This window comes from Macaca mulatta, chromosome 7 (assembly GCF_049350105.2).
Source record: "Macaca mulatta isolate MMU2019108-1 chromosome 7, T2T-MMU8v2.0, whole genome shotgun sequence".
Lineage (NCBI taxonomy): Eukaryota > Metazoa > Chordata > Mammalia > Primates > Cercopithecidae > Macaca > Macaca mulatta.
The window spans coordinates 173,417,120-173,439,168 of NC_133412.1; the positions used below are offsets into that span (position 1 = coordinate 173,417,120).

Consider the following 22,049-nt stretch of genomic DNA (forward strand, 5'->3'; position numbering starts at 1 on the left):
AGATTTTATTAAAACAAAAAAATTTCAAAGGTATAATAAGCCCAAATTAGCAAAACAAATCTTAAGTAGAATAAGTGTGTATTTCCTTGCATTTAGGTTTTGTTAGTAGCAATAAAATAAGAGACAAACCAACACTTATTTAAAGGGTTGGGGGAGACCAGGGGTTTTGGTTAACCACCAGTTTAATTTGAACCTAAAGTGCTAACAACAGCAAATAAAGAGAACCTCTAGCTATAATTATAATAAGAAAAATGGGAAAAATGATTCTTGGTGTTCAGGCATCTAGTGGCAAGCACAGTGCTTTATTTATGCCATCTCTGTAACTCCCCTAAAAGGTGTGTGATACCCCGGTATGCTTCACCCCCACCTAGTGCTCGCGATTCTCTGTATGCCATGCGGTTCTTGCCTCCCTGCCTCTGCTCAGCTGCCTGTCTCCTCTGCCTAAAACCCCACATCCCCTTCCTGAATTCATCTAGGGGTTGAAAGTCTTCATCTTAAAACCCACACAGCATTTTCTTCAGAAATCCTTCCCAGGCCTGGCGCAGTGGCTCACGCCTATAATCCCAACACTTTGGGAGTCTGAGGCAGGCAGATTGCTTGAGGCCAGGAGTTCAAGACCAGCCTGGGCAACATGGTAAAACCCTGTCTCTACTAAAATTTTAAAAATTAGCCAGGCGTGATGGTACATGCCTGTAGTCCCAGCTTCATGGCAGGCTGAAGCACAAGAATCGCTTGAACCTGGGAGGCGGAGGTTGATGTGCGCCAGGATCACACCACTGGACTCCAGCCTGGGCAATGGAGTGAGACTCTGTATCAAAAAATAAATAAATAAATAAAAATTTAAAAGAAGAAAGCCTCCCCTGTCCCCCGCTCCATCGCATCCCTCCGGGCTGCATAAGGTTTATAATTACTCGTCTGACTGCCTAACTAGCTGGGAGCTCGCTGAGGGCAGGTACTATTCTACCTATCTCTCTTTCACTGATGTTTTTTGACCCACTAGCATCTGCTGGTCAGACTAAGCCTGAAATATTGGCCCAGTTTTAGGACCCTAACTGATTAGTTACTGGGATGGCGAGGGGACTGGTAGTTTGTTGTGTGGCTGATGGAGGGAAGCGCTCTTCCTTCAGCTATCTGGTGGGTTGTCTCAGGCTCTGCAGAGCACCCTGTGTGACTCTGGAGAGCAGCGAGTTGCATGTCACTCAGAACAAGGAGGGATTGTCTAAATTAAAACCATTTACAACCAACAGGTTGCTTTGGAGAGTAGTAAGTTAAGTTTCCTATCCCCTAAAGCTCAGTGTGGACTTGTCAGGGCAGCTTCATTGGACATAAAAGTGGATTGGTGTCTATAGTTCTTTTCAGCTCTGAGATTATTTAGTGAGCATTTATTAGGCACCTGCTCTGTGCCAGGTTCTGACACAGGTCAAAAGTCTGCGAAAGGAGAACGGCCAGGAAGGATAGAATAGAAGCGTCTCAGACCACATCACAGTGTGGAGAACATTTGGGCCAGGCTGATAGAACGTCCCCAAACCAAGGCTTCCCCCACAGAAGGGTCCTGTATTGGGCAGGAATGGGTTGGCACTGGTCCCCCTGCCATGTTCAGTCAGTGGCTAGGAGCAGCCTGGGAGCAGCATGGCCTCCGTGCACCTGCTCCCATAGCAGGTTCTTTTCCAGGGTGACTGAAAGGCACATTTCCGTGGCTGCCACACAGGGACTCTAGAAAGCATTGCCCCTCACACAGCACCTTCCCAGAGTGCTCCCCCAGAATCATCTCAGGGGCTCTGTGGTCACCTTCTAGCAAGTGGTAGAGCTGGGCTCCAACTCTGTGGTCACCTTCTAGCAAGTGGTAGAGCTGGGCTCCAACTCAGATCCCTCTGATTTAATAAAACCCATGTTTTGTTAAGCAACACCATGCTGCATCTCAGGATCTCTCCTAGCTCCTGAGACAGCATCCAGAACACACAGCTACTTGTCGACTGTCACAGTTTGCAACTGAGTGTACCAGAAGCAGTAAGTGCCAGAATTTAGCCCATCACTTGATTTATGGCTCATTTACGTTGGGATAGAACTATGATTTGACCCAACGTCTATCGGTTCTGGGTACAGTTTACACTTTTTTTTTTTTTTCCCAAGACGGAGTCTCGCACTGTCGCCCAGGCTGGAGTGCAGTGGCGCGATCTCTGCTCACTGCAAGCTCTGCCTCCCGGGTTCACGCCCTTCTCCTGCCTCAGCCTCCTGAGTAGCTGGGACTACAGGCCCCTGCCACCATGCCCGGCTAATTTCTTGTATTTTTAGTAGAGACAGGGTTTCACCGTGTTAGTCAGGATGGCCTCGATCTCCTGACCTCATGATCCACCCGCCTCAGCCTCCCAAAGTGCTGGGATTACAGGTGTGAGCCACCTCACCCGGCTATTTATTAATATCATTATTATTTTTTTGAGACAGAATCTTACACTGTCACCCAGGCTAGAGTGCGGTGGCACAATCACAGCTCACTCCAGCCTCAACCTGGCTCAAGTGATCCTCCCGCCTCAGCCTCCCAAGTAGCTAGGACTGCAGGTGCACACCACCACACCTGGATAATGTGTTTTATTTTTTGTAGAGACAAGATCTCACTATGTTGCTCAGGCTCGTCTCAAACTTCTAGGCCCAAGTGATCCTCCTGCCTCAACCTCCTATAAGTTCTGTGATTACAGGTGTGAGCCACCATACCCGGCTAGTTTACTCTAATTACTAGACTTCCTGAGGACAGGGCCCCAAAGACTTAACTAGGGGAGGAGCAACTTTACCTAAGCACATTGTCTTAAAAGATAACGTTGTTTCAGGCCCCAAAACACAGAGATGGTAACTGCCACCCTCTTAAATATTGTGGAATGAATGATGAATTACAGGGAAGAATGATGCAGCACAAATTGCAGACCAAAACCCTTATGATTCACTCTGAATACATCTGTCCACAGATGTGCCCAGGACCCTCAACACAAGGCTGGGACAGCTGAGGTCAAGTGTGCCCTAGGCTCCTAAACGCCAGAGACAGAGCCAAGTAGTCAGCAGCAAGATGGAGACCCAGCAGTGCAGGCATTCAGAGCAGGCCCGAGACCCGGCACTGGCCCTCACGCCGTAAGATGTGCATGGGGTTCATTCAAAGTGAAATTGAGGGAATATGTAGGGGAAGGCCTTATATATGGCACTGTACACAAAAATATTGTTTAAAAGTGTGATAATAATCCATATACTGGATCATCCGCAGTCTCCAAGAAGTAGGGGAGTTGGACCCTGAGAAAGCTCAGCCCTCTGGAACACTGAGGAACTGCCTATGCTGGTCAAGTTGAGGTTTCCAAGTCACAGAGACTAATCCTATAAAAACCACTGTTTTTTGTTTTTTGTTTTTTTTGTTTCGTCTTATAACCACAGGGCTAGGGGTATAGATCTTTGATCTTTATCAAATACTTGGTTTGCTTGTCTTCTTAAGTGTGGGGAAGTGAACATAATACGACTTTTTCTCAACTGCTTGTTCTCGGCATTGTAATAATCCACTGTTGTACACACTTTGCTTCTGTATGATTGCTCCCAAATTGTTGGGCATTACAATACTGTTTCCAGTCCCTCGTTGTCTTTACACAGCCTCGCGTGCTGATGACCACTCCTCATTGTGGCCAGTGTGCCTACCTTCAGGAAGCAAGATTCCCTCTTTAAAAAAAAAAAAAAAAATAGGAACGAAGGAGTATTGCTTTTTTAAATTTTGGAATTCTAATATGCTGGAGAAGATGTTAAAGATTAGTAGGCTTATGAAGAGCCAGTGGGCTCCGAGAGACTTCCTCTGGATACCGTGGCAGGAGTTTTTAGTGTGTTAATTTTAGTGATGGCCATTTTATCCTTCCAGGGGCTTCTTCCCTGCTTCTCTGTCATATTTTGAACAAATGAGATTTCTCTCTCTCTCTCTGTGTGTGTGTGTGTGTGTGTGTCAGTCAGTCTCACTCTGTGTGTGTGTGTGTGTGTGTGTGTGTGTGTGTGTGTGTGTGAGTCAGTCTCACTCTGTCTCCCTGGCTGGAGTGCAGTAGCATGATCTTGGCTCACTGCAAGCTCCACCTTCCGGGTTCATGCCATTCTCCTGCCTCAGCCTCCTGAGTAGCTGGGACTACAGGTGCCCGCCATCACACCTGGCTAATTTTTTGTATTTTTAGTAGAGACGGGGTTTCACTGTGTTAGCCAGGATGGTCTCGATCTCCTAACCTCGTGATCCACCCACCTCGGCCTCCAAGAGTGCTGGGATTACAGGCGTGAGCCACCGCGCCCAGCCGCATTTTTCTTTAGATCACCTAAATATTTCATTGCCTGTGTAGCCTGTCTGATGCTACCCTAGTATAATGCCATAAATGAAGCATTTTGTTGGATGTGGCAAAGAATATTATTTATGTCATATGCTCTAGAATCAGACAGAAGTGGGTGGAAATCCCCAGTTTAATCACTGAATACCTGTGTGAACTTGTATACATCTTTACAAGTCTCTGAGCCACTTTTTTCTCATCTAAAAAATGGAGAATGGAGGTAATAAATAGCTGCTTCTTAAGTCGTGAAGCTTAGGTGCTTTAATGCGTTTTTTGTCTCTCTTTTTCATTTTATTTTATTTTATTTTATTTGTTTTTTGAGACAGAGTCTCGCTCTGTCGCCCAGGCTGGAGCACAGTGGCGCAATCTTGGCTCACCACAACCTCCATCTCCTGGGTTCAAGCAATTCTTGTGCCTCAGCCTCCTGAGTAGCTCGGATTACAGGCATGTGCCACCATGCCCAGCTACTTTTTGTATTTTTAGTAGAGATGGGGGGGGCATCTCACCATGTTGGTCAGGCTGGTCTCAAACTCCTGACCTCAAGTGATCTGCCTGCCTCAGCCTCCCAAAGTGTTGGGATTACAGACGTGAGCTACTGTGCCTGACCACATTGTCTTATATAATACAGTACATGGAATGTTGTGAACAGTTGGCAAATTATAATTGTAATTCCTTTCTTATTCAAGCAACTTCTCCCCTGAAAACAAAGCTGTGAGTCTTCCAAGCTATTGAAAGTTTTGGCACAGAACCTTCTCTCCATTCTGCAAGCTCCTTAGAGAATGTAAGCTCATCACCTCACCAGACGGTTCTTCTATAGACAGTTGGAAGTTCTGGCAATTGGAAAGTTTCTTTATGTTAAGTAGCAAATGACCTCTATTTCAGAAAAGGACAAAGTCAACTTCCATCCCCTGTAGCTGAGGCTGACACCAGTTTTTTCTTGCTCCGCAGTGAACAGAGTATCTGCCAAGCCCGGGCTTCCGTGATGGTCTACGATGACACCAGTAAGAAATGGGTACCAATCAAACCTGGCCAGCAGGGATTCAGCCGGATCAACATCTACCACAACACTGCCAGCAACACCTTCAGAGTCGTTGGAGTCAAGCTGCAGGATCAGCAGGTCAGTGCTGGAATTACAGATTATACCCGTGAGCCTGCGCACCACCTCCTCACCACCCACCCCTTACACACACGTATCATTAAGAGGTCAGAACAAAAAGGTCAATATTCGGAATCAGAGGACCTGGGCTCGGATTATGACTCCATATCCTCATACTTCAAGGTATGACACCTTAAGCAAATTGTTTTCTGGATTTCACTTTTTACATATGTTACATGGAGACAGAAATCCATACCCTCCCTATTTCACTGTGTTATTGTCAGATTAAAATAAATAATAGATGTGGGAAAGCTTTGGAAAAGGTAGTATTGCAAAAATGTGTTCATCTTACTCACATGTAAGGTGGCTATTAAGATTTGGGGTTCATCAACCTTCTAAGTCTTACTTTAGAAAGAGTATCAAGATGATTGGGAGAACCTGGGGTCATTTCTCTCCCTGATAGTTCAACCTAGGCAAATCAGATAAGATAGTTTGTGAGTGTACCTGGTAAATACCTACGTAAATACGAGAGAACAGTCATGTCCACCTGTGTCGTGAATAGTCCTACACACATAATTAATGGCAAAAGAGCCTGATGTGACATGGCCTAAAATAGGGACGTGGAGAAACAGGCTGTTTAACCTGTTTAACCACAGTGACTTTGGTTAGTTTGGTGCTCTCCCTCCGACTCTCTTCTTAGAGATTCACAAGGGCATTTATAGCAGTGAAGTTAACAGATCTGTAATTATAGCATTTGTGAAAAACTCTACATAAACAGCATCTTGTGGCAGCCTTAGTGGGTCAAGCTTCAGCTAAGTTGAGCGGCAGGTTAGCTGCTATCTTGGAAAAAATCAGCAATCAGAAGAGAGAGAACAGAAACTCTGGGTTCTGTTTTAATGTGTTGCCTGTTGATTGGGTTTTTGCTTTAACCAAAATAGCCGTATTAAGTTTCAGATGCTCATGGCTAACAGAGACATCCCTACCCCAGGACCCCTGATAAAAGGTAGTCTTTGTCGCCAGGCACGGTGGCTCATGCCTGTAATCCCAGCACTTTGAGAGGCCGAGACGGGCGGATCACAAGGTCAGGAGATCGAGACCAACCTGGATCACACGGTGAAACCCCGTCTCTACTAAAAAATACAAAAAAATTAGACAGGCATGGTGGCAGGCGCCTGTAGTCCGAGCTACTCAGGAGGTTGAGACGAGAGAATGGCATGAACCCGGGACACGGAGCTTGCAGTGAGCCGAGATCGCACCGCTGCACTCCAGGCCCGGCAACAGAGCAAGACTCCGTCTCAAAAAAAAAAAGAAAAAAGAAAAAAGGTAGTCTTTCTAACCTTGAAAGCTTGGTACCTCCAGAGGCATCCCTTTCCCTTGTTGATGAGCCTTAATGGTATAATGGTATAAATGTCTTTCTAGAAACCTTATAGAAGCTGCCTTCCTAAAATTCCAATTCACTAATTCTAGATCTGCCTTTTAGTGACACACTGTGCCACACATTGCAGGATATACAGAACCTTTGGACCCAATTATGGTGTCAAAAATACCTCAAGTTTTCAGAACACCTGGTGGTTGGGGCTTGTGAGGGCAATACCTCCATATCTTTGACACAAGGTCCATTAGGTACGGTTCCTGAATCATAGTAGATGTTCCCTAAGTGATTACTTTTATTATGACAAGTTTTCCATTCCCTTCCTGCCTCTTGGTTGCCCCCCAGGGCATAGTAGGAAGACAGCATGGTGTACTGGAAAGAGCATGGGAAGGGAGAGCTCGCCAAAACCCAAACACCGCCTGTTCTCAGGGACCTCAGCACCTCACAGCCTCCTTCAGAGGAAACCACATGTTGAGAAAGAGACCTTTCCCCCACCCCGGGAGGGACTGACAGCAGTCTTCAGTGGTGTCCTGTTTAAATTTGGAGGGCTATGTTGATTCTTAGAGGCCTCCTGGAGTCTGATTGAGAAGTTCGGAGCACAGCCTCCCACTTGGAATCGCATGTTCAGGAGACAGGCTGTCAGACAGTATTGAGGGATGGGGCATGTTTAGCTAGGAATGGAAAAGAGATTCTTGGTAAACCAAGACATTAGAGAAAATGGCAGGAAATCTGGTCCATAACAATTTTTAGGGACCTCAGTAGAATGACCGATTTTCACAGATTTGGTTTTAGCCCGTGTGGACTACCACCTTAAAGTGGTCAGACATGTTAAGAAAGTCAAAGATTCCGGTTTTTATAACTAAATAGGGATATCTTACATGTTTAATGCTCTTTATGGTTAATGGAGCACTTTTCATGTCTGTTATTTTATTCTCCCAGTAAGGAGAATGATACAAGAATTATTATCACCATTTTGCTGAATAGGTAGACATAAAACCAGGTAATCAGTTGTGGGGAAAATATATAGTAAGTTGTGGTACCATTAGCCAAAATCTAACTAAATCGCACATTCAGGGTGAAAAACCTAAAGGATTTTTAGTTGAGAATGAGTTTTGGTCACCAAAAAATGTAGCTGTTGCAGTGGCTCATGTCTGTAATCCCAACACTTTGGGAGGCCAAGGCAGGTGAATCACTTGAGCCCAGGAGTTTAAGACCAGCCTGGGCAACATAGTGAGACCCCATCTCTACAAAAAAAATATAAAAATTAGCTGGGCCTGGTGGGGCATGCCTGTAGTCCCAGCTGCTCAGGAGGCCAGGTGGGAGATTCTGTTGAGTCCAGGAGGTTAAGGCTTCAGTAAGCTGTGATCGCGCCACTGCATTCCGGCCCGGGTGACAGGGCAAGTGTCTCAAAAAAACAAAAACAAAAAATGTTAGTGAGTTCTCAGGCTGAATTAGTAGTAGAGTGAATTGATAGAGGTAGAATAAATTAATAGAGGTGGAGTGAATTTGTGGAGGCAGAGGTTCAGAAGAAGGGAGACTACTGTCCTGCTCTGGTCTGCATGGGTCATTCTTCCCACAGAACGCTGGTGCCGCATCTGAGTACAACAAACTGGAATCTACAAGAAGAAGGGCATCCAAACTGGTGAAAGATCTGAAAGTGGTGTAATATGGGGAACAATCAAAGGAGTAACAAGAGATATTTACTTGGAGAAGATAGAAACTGAAGGGGGCATGACCACAGTTTTCAAGTCTCTGAAGGGTGCCATGTGGAAGAGAAATCTCACTTTCAATGTGGACCCTGGAGAACAGAACTAGGAATATTGCATGGATGCTATAATGAAAAAGATTTTAACGCAGTAAAAGGATGAGCTTTCTTACAAGCATACCATTGAAAGATGGAAACTATTACATTGCCAGCCTGAGAGGTAAGATTCTGGGAAAGAGTCTATCATCAAGTAGAGATTTGGATGAGATGAGACCTCTAAAGTCTTTGCCAGTCTGTAGATTCTGTAGTTTTTAGATCCAGGTATATATGGGGTCAAGAAGATAGTTCTCCACTATCAAGCATCTTTCTTTTTTGTAAAGGACTCTTGACTCTTTTTACCCAGAAGCCCCCAGAACGTGTGAAGACAGTACAGTCATGCACCCCGTAACGACGGGGATACATTCTGAGAAATGCGCCCCTGGGGGATTTTGTTGTCTTGTGAGTGTGCTCACACAAACCTAGATGGTACAGCCTACTACACACCTGGGCTGTATGGTACAGCCTGTTGCTCCTAGGCTACACACCCGTACAGCATGTCACCGTACTGAATACTGCAGGCAGTTGTAACAGTGGTATTTGTGTGTGTAAACATACGTGAGTATAGAAAAAGTATAGTAAAAATACCATACTGTAGTCTTATGGGACCACCATCGTATATCGTCTGTTGTTGACCAAAACATCTTTATGTGGTTCATGATTATATTTGGAGTTGCAAGACCTTTCTTTAAAAGAACAGGAAAGGCACCCTACTTACTCCTACATTCCCCAGAATAAAACTTGTGCAAACGTTGTAATTATGGGCTGCTATGCAAAAAGTTCGACATTTTAAAATGTTCATCCTTCAGCAAGTGTCCAGATCAGTTCAGCCAAACCTTGGAGAATTATTTTTAAAATAAAGCTGATAAGAAGATCCCAACAAGCCTCCAAAAACAAAAAGTTGAAAGTGAACAATTGGAAACAGATAAACTACAAACACTAGCCAAAAGAAATTGATGTGGCTATGTTAATATCAAAGTAGACTTTAAGGCAACAAGTATTCCTAAAGATGATGACAAACTTTTGAATGATAAAAGGGCAGTTGAAAAAGAAGTCATAGCATCTCTACCTTTGTATGAATCCATTCATATATCTTCAAAACACATAAAGCAAAAATCTAAAGGGAGAAAGGGACAAATTCAGAAGCATAGCTGGAGATTCTAATCGTACCTCCAAGCTACTGATTGAATAAAGAAATAGAAATAAGTAAAGACAGAAAACTTGAATCACATTGTTAACCAACTTGAGCTAATTTACATTTGTAGAAACTATAGCCAACAACTGTATGATGCATAGTCTTTTCAAGTAAACATAAAACATTTACTGAAATAGACCATATGCTGGGCCATAAAGCAAGTGTCAAGTTAAATAGGATGGAACTCATACAGAGTATGTTCTTTGACCACAGAGGAATTAAACCAGAAATTAGTAACAGAGGGTAACTTTTAAAATCTCCAAATGTTTGGAAATTAAGTAGTGTAATACTGGATGAACCATGAGACAGAAAAGAAATCACAGTGTAAACTAGAAAATATTTTGAACTGAACAGTAATGACAATATAACATAGCAGTACTTGTGGGATGCAGATAGAACAGTACATATGAGCTGGGCGCAGTGGCTCATGCCTGTAATCCCAACACTTTGGGAGGCCAAGGAAGGAGGACCACCTGAGGCCAGGAGTTTGAGACCATCCTGGTCAATATGGCGGGACTCCACCTGTACCAAAAAAAATTTTTTTAATAACTGGGTGTGGTAGCATGTGCCTGTAGTCCCTGCTACTCAGGAGGCTGAAGCTGGAGGATCACTTGAGCCCAGGAGTTTGAGGCTGCAGTGAGCCATGGTGGTAGTACTGCACTCCAGCCTGGATGACAAAGTGATACCTTGTCTCAAAAACAAAAAAGCCCCAAAAAGGTACATATGGGGAAATTTGTAGCTATAAATGCATATATGAGAAAAAGAAGAATGTTTGAAATTCAGTGATCTATGCCACTATCTCAAGAAAGTAGAAGAAAAATGACAGCAAATTAAACCCAACAAAAGTAGAAGGAAGGAAAAAATAAAAACTAATGAAGTAGAAAGCAGATGTATGATAGAGACACACAAAATATCTTGGTTTTTTTGAGGGAAAAAGTTGGTTCTTTGAAAAGTAAAATTAATAAACCTCTATTGAGAGTGAGAAAGAAAAACACAAATTGCCAATATAATGAATGAAAGGGGAAATCACTACAGATCGTAGAAACATTAAAAACATAGGATAACATTATTAATAACCTTATGCCAGTAAACTTGACAGCTTAGATAAGATGGACATATTCCTTGAAAAACATAAAGAAGAAACAATGCCAATCGTACATTACTCCTTCAGAGATGAGAGAAGCAAAGTCCACCTCTTATAGTGTCTTCCTATAAGCATGCTGTATAACCGGGATACAAAAACTGCACAAGAACCTTACAAGAAAAGAAAATTGCAAGCCATTATTTCTAATGAACGATAATGCAATAAGTAAGCCTGAACAAAAGATTAATGACTTGAATCTAATAATGTATTAAAAAGAAAATTTTGACAAATACGATTTATTCCAGAAATGCAAGATTAATTTAATGGAATAAAGCCGGAAAACCATAAGGTCGTCTCACAGGTGTAGAAAAAGCATTTAGTAAAATTCAGTATCCCTTCATGATAAAAATTGAGGAAACTGTAATTAAAAGATAAAAGTGATTTATTTAATCAGATAAAGGGTATCCTCAAACAACAACAAAACAAAAACTATAGCTGATATCATATTCAGTATCCCACTTGCCCCCTGAATTCAGGAACAGGACAAGAATGTTCACTGTCACCTCTCTGATTTAGCAGTTGGAAAGGAAGAAGCAAAACCATCTTACATCGCAGATGACTTGATAGTGTATGTGGAAAATGTGAAAGCTACAAACTATTATAGTAATATAAGAATATATACTAATATAATTATATTAAGTGAATTTGGCATGGTCACTGGATAGAAGATTGTGATATTATCATGTATGTATTAGTTTTCATCCACACTTTCTAGCTGGTAGATTCCAGATCCCTTATTAGAATGTCGTCATGCTGCCGGCCTCACCTGCCGCTTTTCTCCCCAAGGCAGGAATCGTCCCCTGCTTTTCTGACTGGAAACTGGTCTTAACGAAATTCCCTGACCTACCTTGTCTGATTGTAGGTGCTAAGACCCTCATTTCAGAATGGGTTCTGCCCCATACCCTGGAGGAAGGAATGCTGCAGAGAGGCCAAGGAGAATCTGAATAAACAGGCCTTGCTGGGTTTCCCCACTCAGTCTGTTAGTGTGAGATCATACCCTTTTTGTCCAGTCACATTTCTACACAGTGGTCAATCGTACCCATCCAGTGAAGTCTCCATAAAAGGCCCAAAAAGGCAGAGTTGGGAGAGCTTCCAGAGAGCTGACCTGGTGGAGGTTCCTGGAGGGGGCATGCCTAGGGAGGGCGGAGAAGCTCCATCCTCTTCCCGCATCCTTTGCCCTGTGCATCTCTCATCTGCCCACTCATCTGTAGCCTTTGTTATGCCCTTTATTAAGAAACAAGTAAACCTAGGTAAGCTGTTTCCCTGAGTTTTGTGAGCACTCTAGCAAATTCATCAGACCCAAGGCAGGGATCATGATAACCCTGATTTATAGCCTATGGGTCAGAAGCACAAGTCACAACCTGCATTTGGACTGGCATCTGAAGTTAGGATAGTCTTGTGGGACTCAGCCCTCAACCTGTGGAACCTGATGCTGTCTCCAGGTACATAACATCAGAATTATAGAGGACACTTGATGTGTACTTGAGAATCTGCAGAATTGCTTACTTGGTGTGTGAGAATAGAGAATAGAGGCTAGGTGCAGTGGCTCTTGACTGTATGAGTGTACAACACTTTGGGAGGCTGAGGCAGGAGGATCACTTGAGCCCAGGAGTTCAACATAGCAGCATAGCAAGCCTGGGCAACATAGCAAGACCTCGTCTCTACAAATAAAAAAGTTTTAAATTGGCCAGGCATGGTGGCACACACCTATGTCCCAGCTACTCCAGAGGCTGAGGCAGGAGGATCCCTTGAGCCCGGGAGTTCGAGGCTGCAGTGAGCCATGATCATGCCAGTGCACTCCAGCGTGGGTGACAGAATGAGAGCCCATCTCATTCTGGGGTCTGAAGAGAATAGGAAAAACACTTTAGTTTTTCTTATATCCTTACAAGTACCTATGTCCACTAAAAGACACGTATGAAAATGTTCGTAACAGTTGTATTCATAACAACCAAGAATGCAAAACTACCCATGTCCATCAGCAGGAGAATGGAGAAGTTGTGGTTAAAAAATGGAATACTGTGTAGCAGTCAATAAGAATTCAGCCAGACTCGGTGGTTCACACCCGTAATCCCAACACTTTGGGAGACTGAGGTGGGCAGATCACCTGAGGTCGGGGGTTCAAGACCAGCCTGAGCAACATGGTGAAACCCCATCAATACTAAAAATACAAAAATTAGCCAGGCATGGTGGCATACACCTATAATCCCAGCTACTTGGAAGGCCGAGGCAGGAGAATCACTTGAACCCAGGAGGCAGAGGTTGCAGTGAGCTGAGATTGTGCCATTACACTCCAGCCTGGGTGACAGGAGTGAAACTCCATCTCAAAAAGGAAAAAGAATGAAATATGGATATGTGCAATAACATGGTGAAACTCACAAACACTGTGTTGAAGGAAGTAAGCCAGAAACAAAAAGAGTACATACCATATACCATAGGAGTCCATTTCTGTGTAGCTTAAGAACAGACATGGCTGGGTGCAGTGGCTCACGCCTGTAATCCTAGCACTCTGGGAAGCCAAGGCAAGCGGATCATGAGGTCAGGAGATCGAGACCATCCTGGCTAACACAGCGAAACCCTGTCTCTACTAAAAAATACAAAAAATTAGCCGGGCGTAGTGGCGGACACCTGTAGTCCCAGCTACTCGGGAGGCTGAGGCAGGAGAATGGCGTAAACCCGGGAGGCGGAGCTTGCGGTGAGCCGAGATCGCGCCACTGCACTCCAACCTGGGCAACAGAGCGAAACTCCATCTCAAAAAAAAAAAAAAAAAAAAAAAGAACAGACATATTTTGCCAATGGTGCTAGAAATAAGAAACATGGTTATCTCTACAGGTGAGTGTTGGGTGATGGGTACTAAATGAAGCAGCCTCACCCAAAAGTGGACTTGCAAAAATGCACATGTTCAGGTGGATACTCTGACTCACTCTAAGCAGAGTAAACGAAGAGGTGGAACCATGAGGTACTGAGATTTTAGCTGTTGGCTGGTCAGGTCTGGCAATTAAGAAACACTGGCGGCCTCAACAGATGGTCAAGTGACATTGGCCTTTTGTCACTGCACATACGTCCAAAACACATTGCACTGGACTCCTGTTTTAGAAGTCAATTTTCAAATAATAAATACAAATTTTGTAATGCTCATGTCTCTCTGGCCATTTGGCTTACAGGGATATATCCTGTAGAAATACATCTTCACAAGACTATTCAGTGCAGTGTTATTTATAATATTCATCTTACATATGAGGAAACTGATATGAGCAACTTGTCTAAGGTTATACAACTGAAAAGTAATAAAGCCAGGGTTTTAATGCAGTACCCTCTGAGGTAAAACCCTCTGCTCATTCCTTGTACCTAGTACAACTGTCTTCAAAGCAGTTGTAGACTGTTGGGGGCTGTGTGTAGACACCAAACAGCAGCACTTGGTGAGCAGCCTTTGTACTGCGGTTACAGATAGAACAGAAACGGCAGGGCCAGGAGCCCTCAATCAGCGACCAGCCATGTGTGGCAGAGCCCAGAGAACTTACAGAACAGGGATGCATCCTCTAGAAAGGCTTCACTGCACTCTCCCAGTCCAAATCCTAAAACCTCCTGCAGTTGGAAGTGATTTGTGAGGCTCCAAAGCTTAGTGCTAGGACCAGAGAGGGAATTCTAGGAAGAAGGATTTCAGCTCATTATACAACAGTACCCCCCTTAGCTGTGGCTTTGCTTTCTGAGGTTTCACATACCCAAGTCCACTGCAGGCTAAAAATATTAAATGGGAAATTACAGAAATAAACAAGTCATAAATTTTATTTTTATTTATTTATTTATTTTTTTTTTTGAGACGGAGTCTTGCTGTGTCGCCCAGGCTGGAGTGCAGTGGCGCGATCTCGGCTCACTGAAAGCTCCACCTCTCGGGTTCACGCCATTCTCCCGCCTCAGCCTCCGAGTAGCTGGGACTACAGGCGCCTGCCACCACGCCCGGCTAGTTTTTTGTATTTTTAGTAGAGACGGGGTTTCACCATGTTAGCCAGGATGGTCTCGATCTCCTGACCTCGTGATCCACCCGCCTCGGCCTCCCAAAGTGCTGGGATTACAGGCTTGAGCCACCGCGCCCGGCCATAAATTCTAAATTATGTGCCATTCCAAACATTATAATTGTTCTATTTTATTATTAGTTATTGTTGTTAGTCTCTGACTATGGCTAATTTATGAGTTAAATTTTATCATAGGTATGTATGTATAGGAAAAAACATAGTCTATATAGGGTTCTGTACTACCCACATTTTAGACATCCACTGGGGGTCTTGGAACCAATTCTGCATGGATAAGCGGGGACTACCATACTGGAAAAAAAAATCACAAAGTCCTCAGCTTCTAAATCCAATTTTCCCATTAGCTTACTGTGTAACTTTGGACAAGTCACTCATTCTCCCTGGACCTCATTTCCCTACTGTAAAAAGAGCGGATTGAGTTAGATAATCCCTAAGGTGCTGTTTAGCCCCTTCAATGATTATCTGCTAGCCATACTATCCATATTCTGGATTAGGCATCAGCTGCCCCTCAATTCTCATTTCCTCCAAGAGCCACTTTGAGGTTTGGGGGAAAAAATATTCTCACTCACCTTAAGTTCCCCTCTAAGAGTGTAGCAAACCAGAGATCTCAAATCATAGGGTTCTAGGCCGGGTCCAGTGGCTCATGCCTGTAATCCCAGCACTTTGGGAGGCCAAGGCGGGAGGATCACTTGAGGTCAGGAGTTTGAGACCAGCCTGGCCAACATGGTGAAATCCCGACTCTACTAAAAAAAAAAAAAAAAAAAAAATTAACTGGGGCATGGTGGCATGCACCTGTAGTCCCAGCTACTCGGAGGCTGAGACGGGAGGATCATTTGAACCCAGGAGGTGTAGGCTGCAGTGAGCCAAGATTGTGCCACTGCACTCCAGCCTGGGCGACAGAGCAAGACACTATCTTAAAAAAAACCATAAAGGCCCGGTGCAGTGGCTCACGCTTGTAATCCCAGCACTTTGGGAGGCTGAGGTGGGTGGATCACGAGGTCAGAAGATCAAGACCATCCTGGCTAACATGGTGAAAACCCATCTCTACTAAAAATACAAAAACATTAGCTGGGTGTGGTGGCGGGCGCTGCTTGGGAGGCTGAGGCAGGAGAAACGCTTGAACCTGGGAGGCAGAGGTTGCAGTGAGCCAAGATCATGCCACTGCACTTCAGCCTAGGCAACAGAGCAAGACTCCATCCAAAAAAAAAACCCATACTAAAAATTTTTTTTTAAATCAAATCATAGGGTTCTAAATTTCATTTCCCCAGAGTATCTCCTCCAATATCTGGAGACAGTAGTCGGGAGACACTAAAGCATCTTTTATCTTGCTTCAGTATCTCTTAACCATTCCTGATAGAAGGTGGTTTCGAGACCTTCTTCAATTTTTAAAGCATTTTCCCCTGGCTTGCTTCAGTTCGCTGCTGTCCACTAGAAATGCAACACCAAAAATGAAAACAAAAAAAACTTGAACACAGAACTTCTGATAGAGATTTACTAGGGCAGAATGGAGCAGCTTCTTCTCTTCCCTCATTCTGGTCACTGTACCAATATTAATGTGTCCTGTAATCTAAAGAGCTATTTTAACAACAGTTAACTTTGCTAGTTCTTATTCTCTGGTAGTTATTAGTTACTAGTTATTATTTACTAGTTCTTATTAGTCATTTTTCTGATGACCTATAACTAAACCTAGTCTCCCACAGTCCAGATCTTTTGTTTTAGCGGTGTATGCATGTGAATCTATACTCCTAGCACAAAGAGCAAAAAAATAGAGAACCACCCTGGAACTTGTGTGTAGATGCTGGCCAAAATATGTGCCTGTGAATATGTAACAATTAAATTGTGAAACAGTTATGGGTGGTGGTGGTGGTGGTGGTGTTTGAGACATAGTCTGGTTCTGTCACCCAGGCTGGAGTGCAGTGGCACAATCTCGGCTCACTGCAACCTCTACCTCCTGGGTTCAAGCGATTCTCATGCCTCAGCCTCCCAAGTAGCTGGGACTGCAGGCACCCACCACCATTCTTGGCTAATTTTTGTATTTGTTGTAGAGACAGAGTTTCGCCATATTGGCCAGGCTGATCTTGAACTTCTGACCTCAGGTGATCCTCCCACTTTGGCCTCCCAAAGTCCTGGGATTACAGGTGTGAGCCACCATGCCTGGCCTCAGTTACACTTCTTTAGCTGATTTAGTGTACTGTGTGTGTGTCTCCCCTTTTCCCTGCCTCTGCCTGTCATAGGAAGACCCAAGCCCACCTTCCACCCAAGACTTGGAAAACAGCTTTTCTGGATGTCACTCATGTTTGCTGTCCTCTGGCTTTACCTTATCCAGCAGCACAGCTGTGTGGAGCAGTAGAGGAAAATGAGAAATCAGCATAGAGAGAGTTATCCCCAACCTCAGATCACACAGTCCTTGCAACCTCAAAGCCAGACAAAATCTGAGAAATCATCTTGTACTTACTTCTAAAGCAAAATCCTTTCCATGACGTCTCTAAGAGCTGGTGCTCCGGCCTCATCCAGACTCTGCTTGCATGCTTCCATTCATAGAGATCATCATATTTCTCGGTTCAGTCACTGACAGCCTACCTTGTGCCAGGAGCTGTGTCAGTTACTTTCTCATATGTAATTTAATCCTCACAACACACCTGTGAGAGTGCCATGCCATAGCCATATCACATTCTTCTCCATTTGACAGACCAAAAAACCGATCATTCACGAGTGTGGTGATGTTAGATCATGTGGCTTTGAGCTAGAAGGGATGGGAAGCAGAATTAGGGCTCCAGCCCCAGCATCTTTTCCTCCAGGGCACCACTTAGGAATATAGTCTTAAAGTCCTTTGAAATAATCCTCTTTTAAATGTCTAAAAGAGCAGAGGTTTAGAGGTCAGGCAGACCTGGTGTTGAATCCCCTGGCAGCTTGTAAGCACCTGAATGTCTGGATTCTGTCGTCTCTGTATCCTTCCCTGCTGGGCCTGGCATTGCTCCTGGCAGTAGTTGATGCTTTTTGATTAATAATGAAGGTATGAATAATGCTGTATACATGTGTGGTACATAAACTTTCCCAAGTTATTCTTTTGACAAATAACCCACTTATTAATGCATTCGAAGTATTGGACACTGTGCAGAGGGCTATAGGAGGCATAAATATGACTTATAGAAGACTTGCCCTTAGGAGCTTTATATCTAGAAGGTAAGCTATAAATAAGATGTAGATAAGATACGTATCACAGTGTGATCTTCGCAGTAACCTCATTAGATTGACAAAGTCAGAATTATTATCCCCATCTTATTACTGGAGAAACTGAGCCCCAGCGAAGTACAGTGACTGCCATGAGTGGAGTGGCTGAGAGGCAGGGCCAAACCAGAGCCCAGGGAACCTGCCTCCGAGCTCAGCTGTTCATCTGGAGGTTGTAACTACATAGCATTGTTAGTGAAAGGAAAGAATAGGTTTTGCAAACCCTCACTGTTCTATATGTTATGGTCTGAAAATCTACCTGATACTGCTTTTCCCTTCTTCAAACCCCGTCCTCATCTTCCTGTCCTCTCAAGGATACAGTATACTTGCCCCATCGCAGCACCCTCCAGCTCACTTACATTTTATTTATTTATACGTATTTCTCTCTCCTTTCTCCTCCAGGTTGTGATCAATTATTCAATCGTGAAAGGGCTGAAGTACAATCAGGCCACGCCAACCTTCCACCAGTGGCGAGATGCCCGCCAGGTCTACGGCTTAAACTTTGCAAGTAAAGAAGAGGCAACCACGTTCTCCAATGCAATGCTGTTTGCCCTGAACATCATGAATTCCCAAGAAGGAGGTAAGTAGGACTTTGTCTTGGCCTGATGCCGAGACCCTCTCTTGTTCTACCTCTGCCCTCCCACAGCTCTGGCTCTCCGGGTGTCCTAGCACTGTCACTGCATTGAGCCGAGGTTGCATGTGTTCTCAGAGAAAGCTGCTGCCTGCCTCTAGATTTAGAGATATAACAGTTCAGAGGAGGAAAGAATGGAGTTTGTATCTCTTTGCCACTTGTGAGATGTAGATTTGTACAGATGTGTCCCTGAAGCTACATATCCAGATCTGTTTTAAACTTGCCATCCTGTTTCCCGTATTCCAGAACAATCATTTGAGAGAGATGGGAGAAAACAATCAAGACTTTATTTTTGAATTTAATTATTCATTCATATGTTTAACAAAAGTTTATTAAATACTTAGGGCAAGAAACTGTGTTGGCAAAATAGATAAGAAGTGAACAGCGGCCTTCCCCTCAAGGCTCTTAGTTTTTCAGGGTAGACAGGTTCTCAAACAGCTAAGTGGAATGTATTGCAGTAAGTGTTTTAATAAAGGTACATGTAAGGTACTTAGGGACCACAGAATAGGATGTAAGTAACTACCCGTCAGAGCCGCCAAGGGAGACTTCCACAGTGGTGGTGCCATCTGAGCCGGAGTTCTGGGTGAGCAGGTCACAGGCAGAGGCTGGAGTGGGCATCGCAGGCAGGAAAAGCAGCAAAGGCACAAGGGCCTGAGTGAGCCCACGTGTGCTGGGAAGAGGGTGATGCAGCATTTCTCGGGCCTGGAGTGCCGATAGGAAAGAGATTGGAAATGAAATTGGAACAGCGCTGGGGCTTGCACAGTGAAAGGCCCCAAATACTGGAAGACGTTGGGCTGGCTTGATACTTAGGGTAGACCATGGGAGAGGGGCTAGCAAAAAGTTTTTCAGCAGGGCACTTAAAGCAAAGAAGCAAAATTACGTGTGGCTTTTATTGGACGTTTGCAGTGGTAGCTTTGGAGGGAGAAACAAGGCTTTCCCAGGATGGGTGTCTTGATTGCCTGGGTTAATGGTCCTGCCGTTGGCTGGAGAGCCTACCTTGGGAGAACTTGGTGGTTAAGAACCAGGCATGGAGTCACACTGGTCAGTTCGAGTCCTGGTTCTGACATATGCTAGCAGAGGAATTCCTGAGCAAGTTACTGAATGTTTTTGTGCCTCAATTTCCTTACCTATAAAATGGGAGGACATAGGGTTGTTTTTACATTTAAATGAACTAGAATGTAAAATGTTTCTTAGGTTGCCTGGCCTACAACTCTGTTAGCATTTGTGAGTATTATTACGATCATTATTGTTGCTGCTGCTGTTACTGCTACCAGAATTGAGGTGGGAAATGAAGAGACACAGTACTCAGAACCTGGAGGGCTGTGGCGTTTAAATATGTCCTGGGACCAGGCGTGCTGGCTCAGGCCTATAATCCTAACACTTTGAGAGACCAAGGCAGAAGGATCACTTGAGGTCCAGAGTTCAAGACCAACCTGGGCAACATAGCAAGACCTTGTCTCTACCAAAAAAAAAAAAAAAAAAGGTGTGTACAGGGCCTGATATGTTGGAGCTTTAGGACCCGCTTTAAGCTCTAGGAGATCTAGGCATGGTGGTGCATTATGCCTGCAGATCGTGAGGCTGAGGTAGAAGAATCACTTGAGTCCAAGAGTTTGAGTCCAGCCTGGACAGCATTGTGAGAGCCTGTCTCTTACACACACGCACACACACACACACACACACACGCTCTCTCTCTCTCTAGGAGAGTTTTGTGGGTTTTTTAAGTAAATAAAGAACATGTTTTGAACATGCTTCCCACGGGTCGTGCATAGAGCAGGTACTTGCAGCTTTCCCTTCTTGACAATGCTCCAAAGTTTGTGGACTTTCTGCTTAGTACTTGGATAGCATCGTAAGGAAACATCTTAACCGTGGCAGTGTTGAGTGATGATTACAGGGCCTGAGGCATCGTAAGCGCCCGGCAAATGTTTACAAAACTGTTTCCACCCAAGAACGGTGAGCTGAGTTTAACATTTCCACCTGAACTTACCTCGCCTGCCTCCAGGATGTGGGAGTTAAGCTTTATTTTACTTGTACATGCAGTTACCTTGAGGGCAAAAAAAAAAGGCCCTTTCAGAGCTAGTGCTTAAATTAAGTAAAAACTACTAGTTATTTTATTAAATTCACCAGGCATGGAGTCACACTGGTCAGTTCGAGTCCTGGTTCTGACATATGCTAGCAGAGGAACTCCTGAGCAAGTTACTGAATGTTTTCAGTTAATCCTGCCCTCATTTTCAGATAAGAAAGCCATGCCCCATTATGAGGAAATAACTTCTCGGTGTCAGATGGTAAGATCCAGAACCCGACCTCCTACATCCCCTGGGATTGAATGAGTGTCTTATTGAGGCAGGGGTGGGAGACATCAGCTAGTTTGGATGTGTGCATACAATGTGAGAGTACCCTGGTTTGAAGCTTTCATGAGGGGGAACAGTTAGTTATCCATTCTGGTTCAGCTGGCAGTGGCCTCCTTTGCATGGACTGGAGGTCCTACAGCCCACTGACGAATAAGCTTTTGCTTCAGCCGAGGTCCAAGTCTACTGACAGTACCATGCGCAGATGCGCAGATGCAGCTTGATGAGCTGTTACACACGTGCGTGCGCGGTTCCCAGTGCCAGATCGAGAAAGAAAATGTGGTCAGCACCGAAAGGCCCCTCCCCGCAGTCCCTGAACTTAAGAATAGATAGGAAGTCCACTTTTGTTTTTGAACGTCATGTAAATGAAATCATACAGTGTGCATGATTAGCTTGGCTTGTTGGCATGTGTCTGTAGTCTCAACTACTTGGGAGGCTGAGGCTTTGAACCCAGGAGGCAGAGGTTGCAGTGAGCCAAGATTGCACCACTGCACTCCAGCCTGTGTGACAGAGCAAGAGTCTGTCTCAGAAAAAAAAAATGGAAGTATGAACCTTCCAATATTTATGTGGCTAAGGTAGTCTGCTGAGGACCATGCAAAGATAATGCCATGATGTAAGCACCATCTACTTGGAAACATGTTGATTGTCCCATTTTCCACAATTACCCTCATGTGGTGGAGGGCATTCTTGTATTTTTATGTGTATGTGTACTTTGTATCTCATGTGTCCATATTTGTATGCTTGTCCAGTTATTTTCCTTGGGCATGTTTCTGTGTCAAACAATATATGTGCTTTTCAAGTTTTGGGTCCAGGCATGGTGGCTCATGCCTGTAATCCCAGCACTTTGGGAGGCCAAGGTGGGCAGATCACCTGAGGTCAGGAGT

General features: G+C 44.3%; 1 protein-coding gene across 17 annotated transcripts in view; it reads left to right on the forward strand.

The window, feature by feature from the left end:
- EVL (Enah/Vasp-like) overlaps positions 1-22,049 on the forward strand; it is a 173,531-nt gene that overhangs the window by 107,268 nt on the left and 44,214 nt on the right. For all 17 annotated transcript variants that reach the window (XR_013396533.1, XR_013396535.1, XR_013396531.1 and 14 more), the window contains 2 exons: positions 5,274-5,442; positions 18,592-18,769. Coding sequence is in view for 11 of the 17 variants with exons in the window: in XM_028851824.2 (XP_028707657.1) it covers positions 5,274-5,442; positions 18,592-18,769 (347 nt within the window). In the remaining 6 variants the exon portion in view is untranslated. The remainder of the gene's footprint in view (positions 1-5,273; positions 5,443-18,591; positions 18,770-22,049) is intronic.